This window comes from Takifugu rubripes, chromosome 1, assembly GCF_901000725.2.
Source record: "Takifugu rubripes chromosome 1, fTakRub1.2, whole genome shotgun sequence".
NCBI classification, from domain to species: Eukaryota; Metazoa; Chordata; class Actinopteri; order Tetraodontiformes; family Tetraodontidae; genus Takifugu; species Takifugu rubripes.
The window spans coordinates 15,657,515-15,684,655 of NC_042285.1; the positions used below are offsets into that span (position 1 = coordinate 15,657,515).

The following is a 27,141-nucleotide window of genomic DNA, read 5'->3' on the forward strand; positions in this document are numbered from 1 at the left end:
CGGCACGGATGCAGACGGGGGGGGGGGGCGGCATGCACGGGCCGGGATGCACCGCTGTCGACACGCGCCTGCTTTTCTTTGCATGTTACGCTCACCTGGCTTCACAGTTGGAGCAGTTTATAGAGGTGCAAATAGAAACGCAGCCTCATTGAAATGATCTGACAGCTAATGACATCCGAGGCGTCGTGGCTTTCTGCCTCACCTCTGATGAGCAAAACCCCAACAGCTCAAACATAAAGTGCAAATGTTGAAACATCTTCTTTTTTGACACCTGTCACCTGATGCTGTGACATGTCGTTTGGTGGAAAGCGTTCTCATTAAAACATGTAAAAACTTAAAATATATATATATTTATATATATATATATATATATATATATATATTCAAATCAAGATGAAAAGTTCATTAAAGAAAATAAATATTTCATTAGATGCTAAATAAAACAAAGGGATTTTTTTTGGCTTCTCTCAGCATAAAATTCCTTTGAAAGATTAATTAATACATGTAAATTATGCAAATTATGCCCATGCAAATATTTTATGAAGACAATTAAGGGATCCATTAATTACAGTCTTTTTTGCTTCAGTGACATTCATTCATTTAATTTTAATTTCACTTTAACTGTTTTGATGTTTAATCTTGCAACAAAGAACTTTATCTCTGCGCACAGGGTCGCGTAAACTTGCCCGGCACATCGAGTGGGACGCGGCGGGGAATCGGAAGCAGATAGTGGGGGAAGATATTCGCATGTGCGCGGTTGCCAGGCAGTTACTGGCGAGGTTTTACGGTCCCAGTAGCTCGGCTGCCTGTTAAAAGAGCCACGTTCCCACTTGGACCTGATTCAAAACACTGTAAAAGCAATTAATAAACACAGACTGTGTTAATATCGCAGAATTAGAGAAGTGTGACAAAAGACAAATAGAAATAATTAGTTCTCTAAAATTATGCTCTCATTACTCCCCCCCAGCACCCTCTCTCTCTCTCGCTCTCTCTCTCTCTATTATCCGCGCTCCCTCTCCTGTTTTTGACTAGTTTGGAGTTGAGAATCTACCCGCACATTCCTCTTAGCTTTCATGCGAATGATAGGCTTGTTATTTTCCCCTTCTGCTTGTGTAATTTATCAAAATCCTTCCTTTTTTTTGCCACGTGAGGTTAATTAAGGGTAGAGCTTGCAGGGTAGAGCAACAGAGACATGGGTGGCAGACAAATGCTCTGCTAATTAAACCAAAGCACACAAAAATGCAGCTTTTTATGCGCTGTTCTCCTTCGCTTTTCACATTTGGGGGGGTGGGGGGGGGGGGGGGGGGGTAAGACAAAAATCCATTCTGACAAAGATCAAATAAAATACACATATTTTCTTTAATATGCTCACTGTCTGTCCAAGGTTTTAACACTGTATTTGATATAATTAGATTAGAAAAGTGCCAGCTCTTCATACGAGAGCCGGGAGATTAAAGTGGCTAAATATACTAATTTGGTATGAAATGAGGGGCCATAACTGTGCTGTATCTGAACATGATCATTGCATTTAAATGATGACATATGGATTTCCTTTTTTAGGGACATCAAACTGGTTCAGATTCCCGCAGTGCCTGAATGGCATTTAATTAAGGGGGACTCATCATTTCTCTCGAAGCATCCTCGTTGCTTTTGCCCTTTCACTAAATATCAGTTCAGTAGACTAATCAAACATTAAAGAGTTAAAAACAGGCCCCCTCTTATTCCCGCATAGGAGGGTGAATATTTTCCACTTTTCTCAGCAAATTACACGGAGCCTTTTCCTGGATAAATTAGGCCCTCTCCCACTGATAAGGCTGGTCCGGGGCCGACGCAGCTGAGGCACATTAAAGAGAGACGTTCGAGCAATAACGAGGATATTCAACCTCTGCGAGATGTTTTCTAGCTGGGTAAACACTGATAGCAGACGGTCGACCGAGGTTATCGCAGGAGCACCCTTCCCCAAACGCGTAGCGCACCCCCCAAGGCTAACAAACAAACAAACCATTAAAAATGTACAAGCCTTATTCATAAAATGGATTGATTTGCCCATTTATTGCTATCAGAGGGGGGATTCCATAGTTTTTTTTTGCGTGGGGGGGGTTGGTGGTTTTATGACTCATTAATGCTGCCAGTAATAATGCTGCCGTAAATAAACCCTTTTTTGATTCACGCTCAGTGACGTTACAGCTGGGTCCTTTTGCTACTCTTGTCTGGGGTTTCCGGTGATAATCGGTTTCCTGAACGCACCGCAGTCATTTAAAGTCAAGTAAAGAACAATATTATTTCTGTAAAAAACCAATGATCTTGACCTGGTGCCGTGGCCCAGATGGTGAGCTGTATGCCTGAACAGCAGGCACAGGAACACTAATGTTCATAAATTGAACAGTGTGTGTGTGTGTGTGTGTGTGTGTGTGTGTGTATGTGTCTGCATGGCTGTGTGCAGGGGGGAGCAGGACGTGGTGGGGGGTGTGTGCGCGTGGCAGCAGCAGAGAGGAGAGCATGAGGAAAAAAAAGAGAGCCAGAGAAAGGGAGAGAGATTTATTGTCTCATCTGAGCCCCTGTACCTTGTATTGTCCTTTCAGCATCTGTTCTTCCACTGCTGCGGTCGCTCTCCATCTCAGGGGTCAGAGAGTCTGTGAGGAGAGAGGGATCAGCGCCGTTAAACATCCCTGACACCCAACTATCACAGCACCACTTCCAAAGCATCGCTCACTGAAAACAAGAGGCTCTGAGCTGTAACGCAGCCCTTGTGTGTTCTGGATGGATTCAGCCGGGAGCGAGAGACAAATTAATCTGTAACCTCACCTCCAGAACAATAATCTCTCAGAAAGTTAGCCTGGCTTAGACGCGTTTGGCTAAAAAATGTTGCGTCTTTTGAGGGGGGAAAAGGAAAGTGGAAGTGCTTCATTCGTATAAATATGTCTGAAATTGACAGATAGCTGCAACCATTTGTGAAATTAAAGCCACCGTCAGAGATAGGAGATATCAGATGTTTGTGGTCAGTTCAAAACAGGAAATATAATAACATTAACCTACACAGGACCCTAAATGAACAGCAATCTGTAAAAGGGGAAAATTTAGAATATAAACGGAATTTTTAATTTCAGGTTGGGGACATTAAAACAGCAACAAAAGTGATCACAGCTTTAGATAAGAGGCTCTATTTTAGACATTTTATTACTGTGCAGTTAACGATAAGGGATGATGAGACGGCAGATAGGCGGGATATTACTAGATCTGTAATTTTACTTTGCTCCAGGTATCTCCTGGAATATCAGAATGAGTCGGAGGTGAAGTGTCTGACCGTTGAGCGAGCGCATGCTGTCAGAGGGCGACGGCTGCTTCAGGGTCTGCTCAACCTGCTCCCTCCTCTTGGATTCGTACTCCAACGCTTCTTGGAGTTTCCTCTTTGCCTTCTTCTCTTTCTTCAGACGCTTCTGAATGATCGCTGGAATGGTGCGAGACAGAGAGTTACCCACGAGTGGAAGATGCAAAATCACGTAAAGCTAAATATTTGATAGCGTATTAAGATCTTCCTTTATAAAATAAAATACTGGCTGAGCCTTAACAAACTGCTGCGGGGAATTGCAGCAAATTGAAACATTTATTGGGATATTTTTTTTTATGAATTTCTCTCATTAAACATAAACGACACAGTTAGCATATGCAGCTGATGCATTTAACATGAGACCCGGTGATTTTCTCAGAGTAAATGTGTATTAGCAATTAGGGGAACTGACTCTGAGGAGGGAGAGCCACCGCTAACGTGTAACCGGAGAAGCCGCCTGCGTCAGTGACTCGATGAAAAAATTAAAAATGCATGTGGGTGTAGCTATCGCGACTGCAGACGGCACACACACAAACATGCAACAGTCACTGGCTGGTAGTTGTCAGGCGCTACCTCTGTTCTTCTGTTCCATGGCGAGCTGTTTCTCCAGAGTCTCCCTGAGCTCCCGCTCTCTGAACAGCTCCATCTTCAGCTCCGTCTTCTCTAGCTGCACCTGCTTCTCCTGGGCCCGCGCGTTGTCAATCGCCACCTTGAGCAGGCCCTGCACACACACACACACACACACACACACACATGCATGAGCGTGTATACGCAGTGGTGAGGAGAAGAGAAGGGAGAGGAGGCAGCAGGGAAAAGAGAGTGACGTGGACTATTTAAGAGCTTCAAGCTGAAGTGACAGCTAACCACAGTGAAAGTATGTCACAGCACTTCTTTGTGCTGAAGCGGAACGCAGGGCCAAACGCCGGCTGCCAGCTTTGTGACTGCGCTCAGGTGGGCCATCCCAGTTTGAGGGTCTTTTCCATCTGTGAGGAATTCATCATTTTTCCAGTGTCAATATACACAATTAAGGATGTTAGATGTTACCTGGTCAGACCTACAGGCGGACAGGGCAGCATACTGTAGTCTGGTGCATATGGAAGATGTACATTAAATCCAGAACTTAGATTTGAATTGAGTCTGGGATTTCTGAACTTTTCTAGGTTTTAGAGCCTCTTTTGGCCAGTGTGACCATGGCTGGACTTCATTTAAAGTTTTAAGGGCTCATTCATTTCTAAATAATTGATTGAATTTTGAAACAGAGGATGAAATGACAGCGTCACATCTTTTTTATTTCCTTACCTTAAAAATTTTACATTTTGAGGGATATTCTTTTTTTTTTTACATTTCTTGAAATGTAACCTAACAACAATTTTAAAACCTTTTAAATATACATTCAAATCTAACACACTTGTTCGGCATTTTGAAATGCGGCAACTGAAACTTGTACGCTGCAGATTCTAGGTTTGATGTATGTGCAGATTTTACAGTTCCAATTGAAATGGACTCAGCTTTCCAACAGTACCTTTCTATTTTACACACAGCGAGCCCTTTCTGGACTGTTTTAGTGTCTGCGGAATATTTGTAAGCTCCTGATACAACACAATAGAAGTGAATACCCTGAAGGACATGTGACTCTTCATGTATCAATTACATCGCTGCCATTTGGACTCTGGCGGTTCTGAACTGAGGCGACAGCTCGAGTCAAAGCCACAAAGAGCGTCAGACACTGGAATCACAATTATTCCCCATCCACAAGCAATTATATCAAATGCGCTGGACGATATCTTACTAATTGTTGATTCTTCTGACCCCAATTTATACTAAGTTGCTTTATCTTCATTTTCTGCTTGGTTTCATTTTGTTGATTTATATATAAATATCTTGCGGACGGAGCATTATCAAAGATGAGTGGAGTGTTGGGAGCTGCTCATGGGTTTACTTGTGGCTCTGTAATTACCACACGCTGCCAAAGGAGAGGCAGGACAGTGATGCCAGCCTACAAGTGCAATGAGGAGGGCAGCGGCGCGCACACATCATTACCCTCGGTGACAGAAGGCAAATACATTCATCTTTCTGACTGAGGTTGTTTGAGCCGAAGCCTAAAAGGCGCACTGAGGAGAAGGGTGCTGCAGATGTGTGTGAGGTACTTTTACTGATGGGCTCACTTAGGAAAATGGCGCCTTTTCAAACTTGGGAGAATTATAAGAATTTCATCTACTTCCATGGATAGATTTTCTTTATTTAAAGGACTTTCTGTTTTCATTTAACACAAAGATTGCCGGGCAGACATTGCTGGTGTTCCGTACGTGCTGGAGGAGCTTTAAATGTCCTGCAAATGCAGACTGGAAAAGTCAAGAAAACGATATCAGCTGCATTTTTCGTCTGTCATTGGCAGAGAGCGTGTTCAGAAACGGAGCGAGCAGCCATCTGACCTGATGTGAACAGACTGGCGTGCTGCTCTGGGACCGTCTGTACACACAGCAGTTTGAAATAATCAAATTTGGCATGTGCGTGTCTGTGTTTTCTTTTCCTCCACGTGGCTGAAATGGGTTAAATGTAGTCTACAGATGTACGCTGTTATTAAAGAACACAGCCAGAATGGAGTCAAACAGGGTCGCTGGACAATACCTGTATGTTGGTGAGGAGAGTCTCTATAGACGACAAGCCATCTGGGAAGAGAAATGGTGATGGGAAGCCTGGAGGCAGGGCCTGTCCGGCCAGTGACAACCTCTCGTAGCTGTCTCTGGCTGTTGGGGTGCACACCGAGGTCTCCTCTGTAAAGGAAAAACAATAAAAAGAGCTGGATGACAATGGTTTATTGGTAGTGGGGAAACATATAGATTGTGATCCCAGAATTCCCCTCGCAGCAGGAGCTCAATGGAATTGTATTGGGGTCCTGTTCTGTTGCTTCCCAAGCCTTGAATGTGGGGTTAAGTAAAAATCATCTGACACATAAATTCTGCTTCCACCATTAAAGGTATGTCATGCGGACTAAGAAATCGGGAGCAAGCCCGCCGCTTGACCCCAGAAGCCGAGGCCTCCTTTGTGTACATACACGGGCGCCTGTCAAGCCCGAGATGACATCATCCTCCATTCATCACTGGCGGAGGGGTAGGGCCCTGCCATCTGCTGTCCAGCCTCTCCACCAGGCCTCAGAGGAGGGAAGAGGAGCAGGGGAGGGGAGGGCGAGGAAGCAGCAGACGCAAATGCATTCTGGTCAACCTAAAACAGCATGTCCGGCGCTGCTGTCTGTTGCCCCATCAGATCTGTCACGTTTTTAAACACCACAAGCTTTTCCGACATCCGATGCTCCGATCTGGCCAGTCCGACGGGTGGGGGTGGGGGGGGGGGGTCATTAGTTTATTCAAGCAGCTCACTCGCCGTCAGCTGTTTAACTGTTAATTTAATAAAAGGAGGGGAAACCATTTGATTTGTAAGGTGGAGCCCAGGCGGCGTTGTGCACGGCACCTCTGCTCTCATCCACTCTCTGTATCTGTTTATGTGCGGGCTGCATCTTGTACACACAGCGAGCCGAGCCGAACAGCCCACCCCTCCACCCCCACCACCCCCACCCCCCCATCAATATTCACCAACGCCAGCCAAGTGCTGGGAACAGCTGGTCTTACATTAATTAGTTTAAAGTATTTATTTCACCCATCCTCCGAGCAGATTGAGCAAAAACATTGGAGATTATTTGAAGCATCTGCAAATGCCCTGGAAACATCTCCACGCCAAAAGCCGAGTGCTAGAATTTGCAGTTTAGGCTTGTAATTTCAACATTTTTTTTTACTTCTTACAGAGGGAAAGATGGTGAAATATGCACCGCTGGTCCGTGGAGAGAGTAAACAACCTTTCTCCTCTTTCAGATGGAGTTCACTCCTGTTGATTAATTAGAATGGATGGTTGCCTAATGGATTAAAATTTGTTTATAATTTGACTTCATAGAAATAATGAATTGCCTACTTTTAAGGAGCCACTCCTGTGGCAATTTGTTTTGTTTGCTGTGGTCTTGTCTGTGGATTGAGGTGGGTGTCTGAGTGGAGATAAAATGCACTCTCCTTACACGGTGGCACAATATGAAAGTCCCATTTTATCTCAATAAAATAACTAATCAAAGATCAAAAGCATTACAGTTGGCTCCAGCTCAGGTTGATATAGATGCATTGCATGCATTATATGCTCGCATCACCCACCTCCAATAAAATCACCATAACAACTAGAGACGTTAGTAGACCTCGGGGAAAGGTCCGCCGTTGTAGCTTTGTAATTGATTTGTACTGTAGGCACTTTGTCCCTTATTTAGTGTTGGCATAAATCATAAATCATTGCTTTAACAAACTCCGGCTTCCCACTCAGCAGGCCTCCCCTCCAACACAATGTTGGATCACACGGAATACGTGATGGCTTTGTTGCAGGGGAAACAACCTGTCATGCTCTGGGAAAAGCAAACAGCGTGTTTTGTTCGACAGACTCCGACTACCGCGCAGCACCTCTTGTCAGGGAACATATCCGCACGGAGCCCAGCATAAATACCGACGTGTTCAAAGGAAAGGAATGGGAAGCTAATGAGCGGCTAATTTAATCAATATAATCAAAAGCGGTTTAATGAAACTCAAATGTAAATTCGAGCGGAACATGATTTAGATCTTCCGTTTCTTTCCTTCTTATGTTATTGCCCCCTCTAGACCCTCCCTCTTTTCCTCCATTCCTGGCTGCAAACGCTGGCATGTGTTTGCATGTTTATTTCTCACCATCGCTCCAGAATCACTGACTTCAACTTAATTACTGCGACAGGCGTTGGGAGTGATGGGGGCCGGTGGAACGGAGCGCTGTGTTTCCAGGTGATATTTCTCCACACGGCACCGCTGCCAACGGCAGCTGTGACAGCCTTTTTGGCTCACTGTACGCTGAAGGTACAGTTACGGCCGCCAGCCTGTGAAATACTGTGTGCAGCAGAACCACTCGCGGGTCACCTCTGTCACAAATAACATTTCATGCACAACTGTTTCGCCGGATAATAGGAGCCACAAATAAAAACGGGGCGCTGTAAATACAATGCATTCTGAATGAAATGCCATAATTTAAAACAACACCGCCCCGCTCTGCCACCCTCCTCCGCCTTGCTCTCAATAGCTGCAGAGGGAGTCCTTGACAGTGTGCTAGCAATGATGAATCACCCATCCAGTTAATTTTCTCACTCCTCATGTGCTGTGCTGCTAAAACAGCGACCCAAGAATTGACTTGACAAACTATGAATGTATAAAAAATATCACTTGGAGGGATCTGGGCTTATCTCCAATTTACATGTTATTAGAGTTACGCGGCGGGCGGCACTTGGACCGAACAAAGTTGAGGCAAAAAAAGATGGGTGCGCGTGATAAGCGGAGATAAAACGTGTCTAAAAGCCACTTGAAAAGCCTTTGAAATAGTTGAAGGAAAGTTGCAGGGAGCGGGGAGAAGCGGGAGGAAAGTGGCCTGATTTTCAAAATGTGACAGACACACATTGCAATCTGTGGTAAATCTGGAAGAAACCTTGGGAAATTTAGCTGCAATCTCTGGATAAATAGCTGTAATTGACCTTGGGAGTTGAAAATGTGCCATATGTTTCTGGTTCCTGTGTTTGAAACTGAGTCCCTCAGGACATTTCTGCTGAGTCCTTACAGAAAGGCAGGGGGAGAGAGAGAGAGAGAGAGAGAGAGAGAGAGAGAGAGAAGGATGCCGAAAATGAGAGATAGATGGATGGAGACAGAAGATGGATGGGCGGATGGATGGATGGATGGATGGATGGATGGATGGATGGATGGATGGATGGATGGATGGATGGATGGATGGATGGATAGGTGAGGAAGGGTCTGAGTTGTAGAGGAGGCTGGAATAGAATGGGTGTGCCGAGAATAAAAGACTGACAGAGGAGAAGAGGAATAGGGGAGGTGAGGGGAGAGAGGGAGAGCAGAGGTAGATCTGGCTGGCCGAGTCAGTGTGATATATTGACAGGTGAAGCCTTTGTCCTTGCGAGCTCGTGTTCCTCCCAGCAGGAGAAAAGAATGCTAAAGCTGGAGGTTGTCAGCGCAGCCAACACAAAACAAGGCACTGTTTCTCAGCACACAATTACATTTGATGTGACCTGCCAGGGCTGCGGAGAGAGCAGCCTCCTTCAAATGGAGTAGTTATGACCTCTTGGACGGCCATTAGCAGCTAACACAGCATTATTCCACCTGCACTCAAAGCAATGAATTCGGAAAAAAACACTTGCCGGCGGAAATATCAGCCTTCAGAGATCAGAGAACAGAGCTACCGGTGTTTGTATTTGGAAATTTAAAGGACACTAAAAGAAGCACAGATTTACATTACATCTTTTAGTCATTTTGTGTCATTTTGTGTTTGTGTTAGTATTGTTCAAAGCATAATTTAGTGTGTTTTGCCTTATTAGACCTAACAAAAGCCAAAGAGAAGGCTCCTCCGTGGCTCTGTGTGACCCTCTGCTGTTTCTCAAAAGGCACTACAAACCACACAGTCTCATTTCTAAGGATAAATAACAATGTGTGGGGACAGATATGACCTCAGATATCAACTCTTGTGAGTTGTGCAAAAATCTGACTGTATCAAACACAAATCAGTCCAGACTTTCCAGAGTTAAGCTGCTTGCCGACAGATTAAACTTGCTCACCATTTGTACTCGACTCTGATCCCTGACTTCATTTTGTACAAAAAACTTGGTTTAAAGGAGGTCAAATCTTGGCTTAAAAACATTCAAGTGTCCTTCTGTTATTTCTTTGAAGAAGTTTCACCTCCTTTCCAAGAGGGTTCTTCAGTTCTAAACTAACTAGTGGAGTCCTTAAAGGAGGTCCTCTGAAGACTCATTTAGCCTTAACACAGTTTGGTCATAACGCAGTTAGATTTTTCAATTTGAAAATAACTTTTCCCACGTGACCAATGTGGGCTCTTCTCAGTGGAGAAGAACTCAGGCTGGACCTTGGCCACGCATTGTTCTGGTTGGGCTGAACGGAAACATAAATCCTGGTATTTATTATTTCAAATTACTTTGCCGGATTAACTGGCTTACATGGAAATGTTGCTGCAGCTGATTAAGAGTTTGCAGGACACATTGGGAGAAAGAAAACCAAAATTCCTTTGGAATGATCACGTGCATGTGTTGTACACATGTTGGCTATATGCTCTAATAACAAGGAGAAAACATAAGAAGGCACATGCATTCACTCATTAAGCACGCGCAATCGACACACACAGGCACACTCGTGCGCGCTCATCACAATTGAGCTAATTTCCTTTTCATCACAGAGAGAGGAAAATGAGTGTTTGCCCCATCCCTGCTGGGGGACAAAGTCAAGGGGCCTGGTCGGTTTGGGCTAGATTAACAGGTAACATTTGGCTTCCACTCTCTTATCACAGCATGAAAATCAAAGCGTGTGTTTTCCTCTATCGCTCTCTCTCCTTCCCCTCCCTAATGTTCCCTTCACTTAGAGATGAAATCGCTTGCTGCACAAAGCCATTTGGAGAGAGGAGAGAAGGTGAGCGGGATAATCAGGCTGGCCACTGGGCCGTGTTTCCTAAATGCTCTCCAAAACATTACTGTGCACAGGCATAAAATTAGCGGTGGGACCTTAAAATGCTGACATTTAGCATGACTTTTTGGAGAGTGACACCCTCATATTTTCTCGTAGGATATCATTATATTTCGACTGCCCTATGGCTCTGCCTTTCCATTAATAAGCAATTCAGTGTGTCACTTCTGCCTCTCTCTCACTCTCTCTGTCGCCACCTTTTTAAAGTAATGAGTCCATTGCTTTGCCTTAATAAATTGAATCGTATTCTCAAGGCCATATGAAGATAGAGCCACAGATGGACAGGCTGTGTGGAGGAAATAACCATAAATCCTTTACTGCGAGGCACCGCGTGGTGACAAAAGGAGACAGTTGTGATGCTCAATTGGGATCACATAGAGATTAAAAAAGACAACCTGAACTTCTGAATCTTGGTCAATCAAACCTGTTCTTGGAAGTATAATGTTTGTTTTTCAGCTTTAATTGCAAATAAAACTCTGGGCTTGTGGGTAACCGCAGTCAAACGAGAAGGCTCCACTGTACGCTACGTGCAGCACACCGGCAGCAGAGAAAATCATCTACAAATGAGCATTTTGATGCATAGATTACCACATAATTGTGGATATGATTAAAATCGACTGAATCGCCAAACTATTAGCTGGAGCGAAGGAGAGGAGTACAGCGTGAGAGGCCGAGAGAGTGAGAAGTGGAAGGGAAACAGGGCGAGCAAGAGGCGAGGGAGCGGAATCCATGTTGACTTCCATTCAGGAGGAAGATATCTTGTCTCTTTATGCGGCCCATGTCATATTTATTGCATAAAGGTCAGAGTGTTCATTTGTTCAAAGTCAGCGTTTTCCCTCTCTCCTCTCCTCCATGTAATAAATGCAGGGGCTATGTCATTATCGGACCTCGGAGGATTACAGGCTTGGCTGACTGTGATGACTGCATAAAAGCATGTGGGACTTTTGTTTCTTCCAGCGCACACTTTCAAATGAGCTCTTGAAGTGAAACGCAGAGAGACAAGAAGGGGGTTTTGCGACGGCACACGACGGGGCAAGGTGATTAAAGGTCAGAGATCGCAGCGGTGAACACGTGACCTTTTATAACAGCACAAATCACGACACAAGCCCAAAAATAGAGACCTAAATGCGTTTTCTGTAATTCACCTATTGACGCTTCCACTCCTCTGGTAGATACCAGATAATACGAGAAAAAGGACATTTTGAAGGTGTGTAGTTTGTCTCTGCATATTGACCTCTGCTGACCGGGTCCAGTTATCGACACAAGAATCCCAGAGATTAAATTGGCCTAAACTATTGATTGGGTGCTTTGCCTCAATCATTGCTCTTTCAGAAGGGGATCCTTTACACTGTACACCCCACTAATCTCTCTGACCCACTAACCATCGAGCCATTTTATTCCCAGCTCTTTATTTAGTTCTTGTTTGTTTAGCATTTATTAATTCATTAAGGCGACGTCTCATGCAGCTTAACTTGGACAGGGACTGAGGAGTCCTGTTTCCAACCGATAGCAATGTGCATTCCAGTAAAATATGCCACCGCATATGCGCCCCACATTGCAATACACATGCCAATTAGAGTACATATTGATAATTAAGCATTCAAACAAACAAACAGAGAGGAAATCCCCCATAATCACCAGGTTTTAATAGAACAAGCATTAGCTTGGTGTGGTTGGCCAGATAGCCCGCTGCTACATCTGAGCTTCACTGGCTTTGTGAGGGGTGGGGCGGAGGTGCAAGGAGACTGGCTGGTGTCATTGCCTGGCATCACAATCCTACAGACGCTGAAACGAGTGTCGGCGGCGGCTGGCTCTAATCCCGACTGGGTAGACTGAGCTGCTTTTATTTAAAGGAAGACGAAAGAACAAAAGAGGAAATGGGAAATGTAAAACTTTAGAAGGACGGGCTTAGGAGTGCTTGCTCCACCACTGCCTGCTGCAGAAATGGATGCAAATCCATGACTAGTTCCAGTTTCACAGTTATAAAAATACTTAAGGGGTTTAAATGGGAGCGACGTGTTAAACGTGTGGAAATCTGTTTTGATAACATTATTCATAACACTGGCTTTGCACTGTGTGAATTAATAACACTTCATTTGCAGACGGAAGAAAGCCGGCATGGTATTTCCAGTTAAAGAGATTAATTTTTAAACACCTAATTGACAGGCTGGGGTTAGGCAGGATAAGCAACTGACTATAAGGCTGCAGCTGCAAAGTCAAGGTGACTGGAATACTCAGAGAAAGGCTTTCAAAAAGCAGAATGGAGAGCAGAAAGAGAGGGAGGGAGTGAAGAGAATTAGTCCTCAAGCACTTTTTCCCCTCCGCCCACCATTCTTCCTCTCTTTATTAGGAATGATTTACTTTCTCAGTGAAAGGATATAAAAGCTCAAGTATGGCGGCGTAATTATCGCGGAGTGAAAATTTAAAGGTTTGACTCACAATGTCCTCAAGTCAGCGAGTAAGGCTGCCAGATGATGAGTGACTGCGTTCAACACTATAGGCACCCACTTGGTGGTGTTTTATGGGCTTTGCCAGAGAGGAGAACACAAACAGCACTCGGCTCTGCAAGTCTGTAAACATGATGGACTGTGGCACACTACTAGGGATGCTGTTTACCTTGGCAGAGCCTGGCCCCGCAATGTCGAGGCATCGCTTAATTACTGTTTACATGTAAATGCGAAATTATACAAACAACCCTGCAGAATGTCTCCAAAAGCGCAGAAATACATATTCAGGGTCAACCTTATCTGTCTGCAACAGTTGCCGCCGCTAAGATGTGAATTGTTTTGAATCACAAATTGGTTATTGTTAAAAGCTGTTGTCCAAGGGCATTTGTGTAAATACGGCCCCTTCATCTGCATAATGGCAGATGCTCGGATATGTAAAGCGCACCTTGTGCTCTCGGAGAGGAAGGGGAGGAAAAAGCAAAGTGAGCAGGTTTGAGAAAGTTTCATCAGAAATGAGGTCTGTGATCATTAACGTCGCCATTGGAGCCCAGCAGATGATTGCTTTGAGTCCAGGCCTGCTTTCTGACAGTCCAGTTCAGCACATATAGAGGAGCACTGGTGCCTACTGTGCATCTTTGGTATGGCTGAGTACAGCACTTGTTCATTTGCACTGAAGGGTAACATGAAACAGGCCTCAGCCTTCTGATGGACAGGAAGATTTCACCTTCGCCAGTGAATGATAATGCATTATTAAATTTGCCTCTCTGCTCACTAGATACACTTAGCTGACCACAGCATATTTATCTCCCCATCCGAGGCTCACGTCTTGGCAGGAGAAAGCATTCTGTCACTTTTGAGGCATTTCAAAGATTAAAAAGAACCTCTCTCTTTTCAACGTCCCTAAAAGCATCCCCCCTTTCCCAGTGAAATGTGATTAGCGAGAGATGGTGTCACGCAATGGAACATTCATGAGGGGGAGAACAAATATCCAAATGAACTCCCCATGTCCTCAAGGAATAGGCCCTCTCTGCACTATCAGCATTCTCTCTCACATGGGCTGGAGGAAATTTGATTGATCCTCTATTGAATTATTTTTTTGCACTCTTTCATTTCAACAGGACGCACTGACAAGTTGTTTGATCATAAAGCATTATTGTCTGCCAAGTCACATTTCAGGGTTGTGATGGCTAATGATCTTGCCTCCTTACTTGGTGGAAAGTCAGGTAGTCAGCATGTGTTTGAAGCTCGCAACGCCAAGGACACGGCGAGCACTGAGCAAAACACAATGCATTAAAGTCAGGAAGATGAAGAGCGTGAGCTTGGGCCGCATATGTCCAACTTTTAATGATAGCATACGGAGATACCGTCAATGTCAGTGGAACGTTAACGCTGCAGAACTGCAGTCCTCAAACTTTGAGCTGATTATTAATAATGCAAAAATCCCCCCCCCCCATCACCCCACACACACACACACACACACACATTACACCAGGGCTTCTTCTTCTAGAACATGGCTTCTGCTCCACTGTGGTGACTATGATACCACCATACCGATCCAGGTACCGAGCCCCTCAGGAGAGCGTCTGACAGACGTGGCCAATCAGCTCCGTCCTGTGGTCACAACAGCGCCTCATCCGCTGGACAGCTGATATGAAAGGATGGACCTCTAGGTGACATAATGCACCACAGGCGTCCATTTGTGCCAGCGAGGACATTACCAGTTAAAGTCCTGTTGTGTCAACAAGCGCATATAACATTTAGCGGGAGGCGCGGGTATCATATTACCAGCAAATTACCCACTTTTAAAATATGCTGTGCGGGATTGGTTTACGCGCCAAATCATGTCAGCCATTTTAGCCTGGCGTCAAAGAAATGTGTAGTGCGTCTCACTTGGACGGGAGGGCCGCGCTAACGTTTAGAAATTTGTTGTTGGCATAAAAACTGCCACATGGTATTTACAGAAAACTCCTACACTTGGATGTACATACATATGGCTTGTGTTTCAAACACTTTCCCCCCCGAGGAAATAAAATGATGTCAAGTGTTTGATGTCCAAAGTGATTTAACAGCCAAAGGCTTCCGTACCTTTCAAATGTTCCCTTGTTTGTCAGCTACCTGCTGTTTCACGAGACAGAGGCTTGTCGGAAGCTATCGCCACAGACTTTCTGTTTGAAGCAATTCAATTAGTCACATGTGAGGTAACATTTAGCTTTCCACTGTTTTTTTTTCCTTCCTCGCCTTTCTCACACATCATTTGATGCCCCCTCCCCCCTTTTTTTCTCAAGGCAAAATTTGGATAAAAATAAATAAATAAAAATATGAAAGTTTTAAAAAACAGCCCCCTCCTTCCAAAAAGACAGGAACCATCTGGCTGTTCTGCACTGGGTGACCCAACTTTGGAACTGCTTTTTTTTTAGACGACAACAAACAGCCTTTGTCCTTCATCGGCAGAGATGACATGAAAAAGACGAGATATGTTCACAGGATGTGACTGAAGTGACATTATGGCGACTGTCTCTGAGGTGTCTGGCTCTTTTAAAGGCTTCTATACTGCAGGAGCCTGGCCGCCGCATCCTTCTCCCGCTCTCGTTCCGGAGACGGCGTTGTAAAGAGATTAATTTACCGCACTGCCAGGACCACAAAGATCAAACAAGTGGAGAGATATCATTAAACCGTTGGAATGTTATCTCATTTATCTAAACAAACTGATGCGACGAACAAGGCTAATTAAAACGCTCACATAAACAAACGTTCGGATGGCGAGGCCTCCCCCCTTTCCAACAATGGCAAACATTTATTTTATTAATCTAAATGCCTCATGTATCATATCATTGCAGTTCAATGTATCTATCATTAATTTTATTCCCTTCACTTAAAGCTTTTATTGGAATTACTTTGGTTATTAGCTGGTTCTAATGTATTGGTTACCTCTGAATCTGGCTGCAACAATCTCTCTTATCTCGCTGCATAAACCTGTGCATGTTATTCAAATTGCCTCATTTATTATGATAGCTTCCTCATGTAAATTGTGCTGACTGCTCGCCCTTGCACAGTCCTCATTAGACTAATGAAAACCTTCAAACGAAAAAACTAAACAACCTGCCAAATAAAGGTCTGGGGTTATTATGAAAATTACAACTGTGGGAGCCGGGAGAAGCTCTCTTCATTAATTCATGCTCAGCAAATTGGTAACTAATTTAGTTGCACTCCTCTGCATTAATGGGTTATTTTATAAAAATGTTTTCCACAGACTGAGACCTCTGGTGCACAAGCTGGAGAGCTCAGAATGCTAATCAACTCCAGCGACATATTAGGAATTGACAATCTCAAAGATAACGCAGCGTGTGTTTTGCAGGAAGATGCGCACGAGTTGGCCAGCATGAATTGGCGTAGATTGCTGGGGTCATGTGCTTTCTCCTCTAATATTGCTGGGTTGGGGTGGGGGGGGGGCGGTCCATTTGAGTTGATTATCTGAACATGGAAGAAGCTCTTCAGTGAAGAAGTAAGAGTTCTGTGCCTGAGGAAACATTCATTTCATTCAGCATGTGGATACATAGTTAATCAGACTGCTTCTGTTTGCTTTCCTCAGTTCCCTAATTTTACTCTCTCTCTCTCTCACACACACACACACACATACACATACAGAGTCAGTTAGACATTTCCTGACCCATAAATTTAGCTCATGATCCTGCTAATTATTACTATTCGCTGTTTCACACCTCCTGAGTGGAGGTCTGATCTTCACGTCAGCCTGGCCAACAGGGAACAGGCAGCCTGGTGATTTCCATAGTGGTTTTAATATCATTATCAGCCTCACCACACCCTATATCACCCACCGCCATGCAGCCCGCCCCTGCTCTGTCCTCAAAACCAACAGAGAATTCTTAAATCTATTATTTGCTTCATTTTGTATTTAATCTGCTTTGCTTTGTAGATTTCTATCTTTTCTCCTTTTTATCCAGAGCTGCAAATTTAGAGTGAAACAATGCAAATAATGAATTTAGCATACTTAATTAAGTGCCACTGGGATGAGAAGTCGCACATGCAGGATTACAAATGTCATCACTAATTTATACCTACTGATGTACAGATATTAACGAGGCTTTCGTTTTTATATTAACAATAATCAAAATATTGGAGCTGTGTGGTAAGAACAGTTTTCTGGAAATGTAGATTATTCTGTTCTGGGAAATGTACAAAAAAATACATAGATGCAAAACTACCATGTTATGTTATTATGTCATGCACCTCTGGGGAAACGTTTTTATATCTAATATAATAATGAAACCTGCATTCTCTAACATGCCATAATCATTCATATGTTCACAGAAAGTACTACTTTCTTTTTCAGTTCTTGGAGCTTCTTTACCAGGAAGATCAAAGGTTCCCCTGTGGCTGATTGTTGGGAAGAATCGCTCAGACTGCACATATGATGGCCTTAAATGCTTTAGCTGTCGTCTGGTCAGGTATCAGAACTAACCGTATGAACTTTGCTGCTCCGCAGCTACATTTACACCATAGTTCCTGACAGCACCTGCAGTGAGTGCAAATAAACCTGTCTCACCTTTGTCAGCGTGAATCCTTTTGTGTGTTGCTGCTTCATGACTCATGTCGTGGGCCAGGTCTCCCTCTTTGGGCCCAGGGGGGATGTTGGGGGACAGGCCGAGCAGGGCGTGGTTCATGGACAGGCCATTGTGGTGAATCGCTGAAAGGGAGGAGGTGCATAAGAAAAAGTGATATCCACTTGACCTCAAAGCAACGTTTTGATCTGCTGATGGGAGACCTACGTATCCTGTCTGAGGAGCTTTCTGTGTGGGCCGGGGAGCTGGACACACTGCTGCTGCGGTGGGACGACGGGTGACTGCCAGGCCTCCTGTGGTCTTCTAAGGAAGGAGCAGGTGAGGGACTGTCCGGCACTCGTTCCTGCAACCCCAGTAGCAGCAGAAGTACAGCCCAAATAAAAATCCAGCTCCAGCTACTTCACAGCTTCAAATAAAAACCTCACTCTTTTAAAAGTTACCTTTATTACAGAGGTGACCATTCTGGAGGGCAGGCTCTGGCCCTGTGCTGCAGCCGCCATGTTTGCTATGGTGCTGAGATGGTTCATCTGGCTCATTGCCATGGTAACGGAGGCTGGAGGCAGACTGACAGGAATCAGGGGGTGTGGCATCATCATGAAGGGGAGTTCCAGGCCTGAGACAGATGAAGAGGTTGTTGATTACTCAATGATGCGTATTATGGCTGAAATATTCACAGGGGAAAGTTGTGAGGATCCGACTGGAAAATATGCTGCACTTTCATTTAGCAGCCAGTAATTCCCTCCGCTGTGAAGCACTAAAGTACAGCGTTCGTTGCTGAAGAAAACAATGGAATCATTCAAATGAGTCTCATGTTAACATAATACACATAAATGTTTTACACTGGTGTTAATAATAGAAACTAGTATGATGATAATAAAGATAATATCACGATAACTAAACACATAATCATTCAGATCAAAGTTTACACAGCTATAAAGATGCATCAATTATTCCATGCTGAATAAAAAGTGCACATTATGGAAATTATCTCAGTATTTAATTATAAACATATCTCTGTAAAAACAAAGACTATCTTGAAAGCCATTACCCAAATGACTATTTAAGTGCTAATGACAAACAAGTGCCGTCAGACTGTGGTACAGCCATGAGTTTGGGCTAATTATAGCAGCCTATATTCCAGAGCGGGCAGAGAGCAAAAGAAGAAAAAGCAGACGCAAAAGGAATAAAGTGACTTCCACAATGATGGGATTCTCATTTCTTTCTTTTTCATATGCACGGAAATTATTCTATTACTACATCAGAGATATTTTGCAAATGCTTTAAATTATTCAATTGCTGTCTGGCAACGAAGACGGCTAATTGGGAGAATTGAACCCATTAGTAGTCCGACAATGTAAAGAATGTCTAATAAAGATACCACGGGGGTTAGTAGTTAGTCAAACTGTGGCCCTGCGCCGCGCTTCTGAACGGTTTAATGAAAACAAGCCAAGTTTCAAAGGACACGAGTGCAGACGGAAGGTCAAAGCTAGGTGTCTGTAACTCCCAACCACGGCACCCCCGTCCCTCTCCCTCCACTCCATGGGGACTTTGAACTGGCAGGATCAAAAGTGACTGGGAACAGTTTGGTCTCATTCCTCCGCCACTCAGATGCTTTTCTTCAAATGCTTGAAAGGGAAACCTCACAGACATTACTGGATCTGATTGAGCCTCTCTGTTGATTTTTCATTCCTTTTTCTTGGCAGCCCAGTTCAAGGTAAAATCTTTTTTTTTTTTAAATCAACAGGAAAGAAAGAACGAGGGGGTGGGATGGGGGGTGGGGAGGTGGGGGGTATGGCACTACAAAAAGCCGATCCCCAAAACAACTCCACTTTTCTTTTCTGACAAAACATCGGTAGCCAAAGGGCAAGGAGATCTGCATGGCAACATCTCTAAAGAGAAGGACACTGGTGGAAAATGAAAGGACATGAGAGGTACTCCTCTGTCACTCCCCAAAAGATGCACCCATTTCCATAAGAAAGATGGCGTGCAGTTTCTCAGTGGTGAGAATTCCCAAACAATATAAAGCGAGGGAGATTAAAGACAGGCGGAAGCCTGGCAGCACCTTGTATCAGCACCTCTGCTGAAGCTCAGGCTGAATCAATTACCACTCAGCAGGCTAAGCTCAATTAAAAAGCACCGCAGAGGGCTTGATTGTGGGGGTATTTACAGTAAGACAGCATGGAGAGGTTTAGGCTACCTATCACTCCTTTCAAGGCCACTCAAAGGCCACAATAAAGACCCTTATACTGCCTTAAAGGTGGATTTGTAGAAGGAAATCAAATCAAATAAAGCTTATGGATTTAAAGCTGGCTGATTTTCACCAAACCAAGAAACAGATACGTGGGGGAAACTTCTGTCCCAGTCTAGAAGGCATTAGCCTTGCTCTCAATGCCAACAAGGCTATTTAATGTCACCACATCCCAGTGCTGGGTTCCTCCAGTGTCTCTCCAATAAAAACCCATTCAGACCAGTGTGGGGGAATGTGCCAGAGACCAACAAGGGTCCGGCAAATCCCTTTATTTGTTGCTGAATGGAGCCAGGTGAGGAGGCTTATTCCAGAAACCCAACATTTCTGTTCGACTCTGAAGTGCTTTTCACCTCATTCACATGCAGTTCCTTCCCAGGGTTTATTCTCGCGGAACAGAAGGATCAAGAGGAAAAGAAGTTTACAATCCCAGACAATTTGTACGCTTTTGAGAAATGGCCACGTTTTTCTTTGCTGAATCAAATGTATTCATCAGCTGAATTTTTTTGGAGGTGTTTCAGGGGCAGCCTGTTTGTCAGCTCCTATTTATCTCTCATGCAGAAGTTAAGATTTGATGAGAGGTGAATTCCCAGAAGCACCCCCCACATCCTGCAGGGCGTAAACAATGCATTCGGAGTAATTTACCTAAGTAAGCCTGAGGGACCAGGAAAGGTGAACTCCTATTTACCATCATTAAAACTACAAATCACTTAATACCAATATAAACAGCTCAGCTATTATGTTGTGCAGTGCGCGAGAGTTCACGCGTGGATAAGCAAAGATCCGAATCGCTAAGGATGAATTGAATGAATTAAAACAGCCCTTGGAAACAACATGATTAAAAAGCTGTTACATCAGAATGAAAAGGCTGACAGTGGGTCCATATTTAAAAAAAAAAGGAAATCCCACAAAACAAGATTGAACATTGTATGTTTTAAAGTGATTAAAAAGGGAGAAGTAATTTATTTTGATGACAGAAATGATAACCTGCAGTGATTTGTGCAGCAGTTAATCTTCATCTAAGCGGGACTTCAACCTTTCTGGCTGCGTAACCCAACAGAGGAAAATAAGGAAAAAGGAACTAAGCTCGTGTCACTGAAAGTGGTGTCGAGGTAGCAGAAAGGCCTTTACCCTTAACTCTGCTGTGGACAGATTTCCCCTGACAAAAATTAAACTAGCTCCTACTTGGCACTTTATTATCTCTTCAACTGAATGATTTATTGTTTGTAGAGTGAAAGAACCGAAGAGAGGGGGAAGATTACATTTCCAGCCAAAGCTCAGGACTGATCACATTTTTTTACTTTCTCTGTCCAAGAAAAAAAAAGCTCCAGACAAACAATAATGTCAGCCGTAATTGATCGGAGGTCGCGGGCTGGGCCTGCAGTAAAAAGCGCACTATTTAAGCGACAATCGGCCCCGCGCTCTTCAGACGCTGGCTAATGAAGCTGTCTGTCTGGGCTATTTACCTTCTCTTAAATGGAAAGGGAGAGATGTACTGTAGGAGACAGGGGTCGCAGAGGATCTGCCTCTCGCTCCTGTGAAATAGGACCTGCACATGTCTCAGGAATGTATAATTGCTCTGTGCAGCCAAAGCTGAAGATCCGTTGCTAATTAAATGACTGGTTTAAAGCCTATCTGTCTTTGTTTGGGACGCTCCAGGCTTCAGAACAATACATTGTAAATGCTCTTGTCAAACAAACATTCCCAGTTATCCTTTGATTTGAATTGAACGAAACAAAGGGCTGATTTGCTCATTGCTAAGCCTTTGGTTTTCCCGGCGTTAAGATATTTTTTCCGCTTCTGATCTGTCAAAATGAACAGGGGCGTTCCAGTTAAGAAGCTAAATGAACTGACTCGCTGCACAATGCATGTGCAGTCTGCGGCTGAAAAACAAGCTCAGTTTTCCTCCTAATTGCACTTGTAAAATGCCCCATGTTGTGTACGTCCCTCTCCGACAAAGGTAAGACGGCGTCAGGGTCTTTGTTGTGGTCGTATCGAGGGCTTGCACACCGGTCCCAAAAGGAAATGGATGGATCATGACGAAGGGTTACTCAGACTGCGAGACATTTAGAAGTCTGTCCGTGGCACTAATCAGCTATTTATCTTTCCGAGAATTGTTAATCTTTGCCGGAAATCATAGGCCTGCCACGTGAAATGGAAGAGAGCCTCAGAGCAATCAGATCGAACATAAAACTCCATAAATATGAGGCCCTGGCAACATGGGGCCACTTTACACAAGCATATATGCAACACAACAACACATGCACACAAAAACCACAAACATGCAAGCAAGAGAAAGAACAGACACACAGATGGCAGGTTTAGTCAAGGCTGGTGAGTCCTGTTTCTCATTAAAATGGGGGGAGAGAGGAAGGTATGGAGCTTTGATGTAGCCACCCACAGCCCCTCGGTGTCATTGAATGAAACTTTGAAGCCTTTTGTGTTCATGCAGTTCATGTTGATAATAAAGCAAACATTTTGCTTTGTTAAATACCTTCGGCACGTCCGCACGCGCAGGAGCAAACGCAAAAATGGCCCGCGCACAAAGAATGCGTCTGGATGCAGCCGGGATCGGCAAACACGAAAACATGCGGGCGGGTGCACAGACTGCGATGTTGTGGAGATAACTCTGACATCGAGAAAGCCAGGCGCTTAAAAAAAAAAAAAAACACAAAACAATATTGTTTCTACAGTCCTAAAAACACGATGACTGAACCCGTTTCAACCCATCTCACACAAAAACATCTTTGTCATGCCAAGAGAACAGACACACCTCCCAGCCATTTTGCAGAATGATGCCTGGTAAAGTAGAAAAAAGCCATAATAAGAAGACATCTGAGGTTTAAGGAGGTAAACTAACTGCTTTCCTACCCAAACCACTGGAGTGGGGCATGTGGTAGAAATTATCATGGAGACAGGCAGAGGTGTTTGTCCTTTAAGTGTACAAAATCCAAGACAGGCATCTTTTATAGGATAATTTGAATCCTTGGCTTTTGGAACACGCATTCCTGATGAAAATTGAAAGATCAATCATCTCTCTGACAGATCTCTCATAAAAAAACATCCTGTCTTTAAAGAGCAAATGGGAACCGCGTTCCCCCCTACATCTCGCCAGCGTGAGCCCCAGTTTTAGCTGTCTATTCATCTGAAAATGTTAACAAACAGGGCAACAATCAAGCCGCATGCTTGGGCGATTTGAATTTCATTAGAGTAAATGACCTTTACCGACCAATGCCAACATCTTTGCTCTTGATTACAGGAGGGGGGGCGGGAGTGACAGTGAGTTTAGTTAACACAGGCGGGCTTGTGTCCTGGGGGCCAATGACAGACAGGCCTTTGGGACACATGAGCAAACGACGTCGACTTCTTTGATTTGGGTCAGAACCAGACCCGGTTTGAATTTGTCACACATCTGCACAAGAGCACCGACCACCGTTGGCGGATGGTAATCCAGAGCGCAGAAAAGTGCTGCGGGCTGAGATGGAGAGCAGAGGGAGAGCAGCGATATTGCTCGCAGCTGTTACTACTGTGGGTGCAATATATTCAAGCCCAATCAATAAAGCTCCCACAGACAGTGACACCCTAGCAGACAGAGGAATCATTTTCATCTGATACTTAGCGAAGGCTCCCCTTTTAAAAAGATTGCTTTCAGTCAATGACAAGCAGTTGTCATTTGACTAAGGCTCCTGAAATGAAATATATTGACGAGTGTTATCAATCATAGCCCACTCCGCCATCATCTCACTGCAGCTGAAGGGAAGGGAGGGGGGTATCGGTTTGCATGTGGTCATCAGATCATCTGTTTTAATTACAAAATTAGCATCCCTTCCTCCCGTGTGCTCACTTCCTCCATTACAATCAGCCCATGAGAGAAAATCAGTAATGCAGTGTCGAGTTTACAACAGCGTTAATGAGCTCAAGGTGAGCCGACGGTGTGACTTTAATTCTATTGTTAGAAAAGAAATCTTAAATCTTTTAATTGCTTAAGTTCAAAAACTACGATGGTGATATAATGCGTGTGATTCTAATTTAAACATTGACTGTACGAGACATGAAAGCGGTTCTATTTATTCGCACGGTGGAGTTGCGCATCACGATTGTGAAATTCTTTTACATTGTTTGAACTTGCTCCCTCTCCTGCTTTATCTCGGTCCCAGAGGAGAAGCCGTGTGTGATGGTGAAGATGTCTGGGCTCAGTCTGCCTGATAGCTCTACTCAAATGTGGGTTCCCATATCATAATTGAGGAGGAAAACCTTTCAGTTCAGCACCGACAGAGTGCTCTTGTGGAACAGAACCAACGGAGGAGCTCTTAGATTATACCTCTGATTTTCTTTTGGCGAGACAGCATTTTCATCGTGTAATTACAGGAAAAGACAACGTTGTTTTGTTGTCATCACCTTAATGTCATTACTGTTAGTGTGTGTGCGGCAATATTGCTACGCTACGCTAATGTTTCCTTTCAAACATATTGTAATCACAGTGAAATGAGAGCAAATCGTGGCGGAGCTGGAACGCCGCGTCGCCTCGGCTGCGTCTGTGCAAACAGCCCAACATTCTGTTGCAATTACGTGCCGCACATATTTCACATTATTCCAACCTGCAAAAGCTCATCATCACTGAAAGGTTGAATGTCATTTATTGCACGTATCACATTTACACCAAGTGACATTGTCTTTTCAAATTGTGTTGATCTCTTCACTTTCAAAGGTCAGCCCCTTCCACGGCTAAATTCAACCTGACAGAGAATAGTGAGGAGGGGACAGCCAAACGCATGCATCAGCCCCGCATCAAAGCGCTCCAAATTAATCTATCCAATTAATGAAGAATGAGGCCTAATGTTGATGAGGGATGACAACTTGACTGGTCAGTTGTTTTTTTTATAGCTCTGCTCCTGTGATGGTGAACTAACCGCAGGAGACAATAAAACAAATGTTTTTCCTGCAGGAACTCTCGCTTGCGTGCCGCTTATTCCTCTTTGCCGGGCTGCAGTGCCGCTGCCACTCAAATGTGACAGAAGTTGATATGGATCATTATGGAAATAATGTTTAATCAACTCCCCATTATTGTAATCTAGTTCTGCAGTCATCTGCATTTGTGTGTTTTGCAGCGACGGCGTTGGGTTTCGTTCGTTCGAGTATTATGCTGATGTTCAACGGCCGACACAACCGGAATTAGAACGAGGACATTAGACTTCATTAAAAGGAGGAATGATTATCAGGTTTATCTTTTGAAATGTCTATTAAAATGTGTGTGCCGTTCTTCACTTATCTGTCACCTGGCTCCCATGAGCCTGGCAGACTAATAGAGAGATGGTGAGGGCCAAAGCCCAAGAGAGAGACACAGACCCATCAAGGTCTGTCCTCGCGCTGGAAGGCTGTCTGTCTGCTCCGCCACTCTCAGCCTGCCGGTTACAGTCACACCTGCAGTGTAAAAGGAGCCCGTTTTGTCTGCCGCAGCTGCGACACCGGAAGAGAGCGTTGTAAAAACAAAGCATGTTACAAATGCATAAATCAGGCGAGACAATGATGTGTCACAGCCAAAGAGTTGTTATGCGCTCGTGAAATGAATTCCATTCAGCCCATGGCTACAATCTAGCTTCTCTCAAGAGCTCCGGCTGACAAAAGCTCCCACAAGAGAGCTAGGGAGGAAGATGGATGAAGTTGCCCCTAGACACTCATATCAGGTCAGTATGTGCTTTATCCCCTAATGGTTAAGGTTAGGATTGAGTAGGGGGTGATACTAGATCTGAGCCCGAGGGCCATTGTTCCGACTAGAGGAGCAGGAAGTAGCCACCATCCTCCATCATGGCCCACATTCAGTTCCAGTGGGCCACCAGCACCAGTGCAGTTAGCAGTTTGGAGTGTGCGGGAAACTGGTAGGATGTGTCCTTCCACCCAGAGAGATTTATTATTAGAAAGGACATAAACAGACTAATTAAATCGCAGCAGTGGAGCTGGGCTGACAGCTGGTGCAGAGTGTGACCAAACAGATCCATATCAAAGTGCAGGAGCAGTCCGTCTATATACAGCACGCTCTGCTGCTGTCTGCCAGGAATGTCTGTCTTTTGACACAAATGATCAGTAAGCGAATTTTAACCCATCACAGACGACTGTGTTGATCCTGTAATTGATGACAATATACTTTCTCCTCACTGCAATTGCATTCACATGCGGTACCATCCCAATGTCTTATTTGTCTGTTCACACTAGACCGCTGACTCACCGAAATGATCCAAAACGGTGCAAATGCTATCCAGCAGAGTTGTAAACACTGCGGTAATTAGTGCGTGATCTCCAGGCTGCCTCCACTCGGCTCTGCCGCGTGGCCAAGCAAGGACCCCATATAGAGAGGAGTCTAGTTATGCATTGATCTTGGAAAATTAAGGCTAACTGGCCCAGATTGTGGCGGCTTGATGTACCTTCTGGAGGAGAAATGTACTATACGTGTATTAATCATAGCGTAAACAGAATGATTTGGACTCCCTGTGCTTTAGAATGAATACATTGTGAATAATTAAAGACTTGAAGCGTTGTTACCGAGCGTAAAACCACCGATGATGAGGAAATATGGTTTTAACAAGTCAATAACGGCGGGTGCAATGAGAACACTCAAATCAATGAGACGGCACTGAATTGAATTAAAACGCCAATAATTGATCGCATCCATTTTTGGTCTTCTTATGAGGTCTCTGAGTGCTTCCTGTTGGTGAAGGGGCGAGGGGAAGTTTTGGACTTTGTTTTTGCAACAACTTGTACCCCCCGCTCTCTTTCTCGTACACCTTTCGCCCCGTTTCGTCCTCCCCCCATCCCACATGCCCCTCCCCGTCTCCATTTGAAATTTGCAAGCTGTAGCACCAGCTTAACCAAAAAGGATTAAGTCCCATACCCAACTGAGAACACAGATAATGCTCAGTAATTGGTAAAAAATGAAGATGAATGGGACAGCTAGATAAGGACC

At 44.3% G+C, this 27,141-nt stretch overlaps 1 protein-coding gene across 6 annotated transcripts in view; it reads right to left on the reverse strand.

The window, feature by feature from the left end:
• dachd (dachshund d) overlaps nt 1-27,141 on the reverse strand; it is an 86,206-nt gene that overhangs the window by 2,962 nt on the left and 56,103 nt on the right. For 2 of the 6 annotated variants that reach the window (XM_029837282.1, XM_029837291.1), the window contains 7 exons: nt 18,379-18,551; nt 18,146-18,281; nt 17,923-18,063; nt 5,957-6,102; nt 3,902-4,049; nt 3,305-3,448; nt 2,565-2,633 (listed from right to left, as the gene is read on the reverse strand). In XM_029837282.1, the coding sequence (XP_029693142.1) occupies nt 2,565-2,633; nt 3,305-3,448; nt 3,902-4,049; nt 5,957-6,102; nt 17,923-18,063; nt 18,146-18,281; nt 18,379-18,551 (957 nt within the window). Of the gene's footprint in view, nt 1-2,564; nt 2,634-3,304; nt 3,449-3,901; nt 4,050-5,956; nt 6,103-17,922; nt 18,064-18,145; nt 18,300-18,378; nt 18,552-27,141 lie in introns of all 6 variants that reach the window. The other 4 variants (XM_029837274.1, XM_029837288.1, XM_029837277.1 and 1 more) reach the window with 3 other exon arrangements.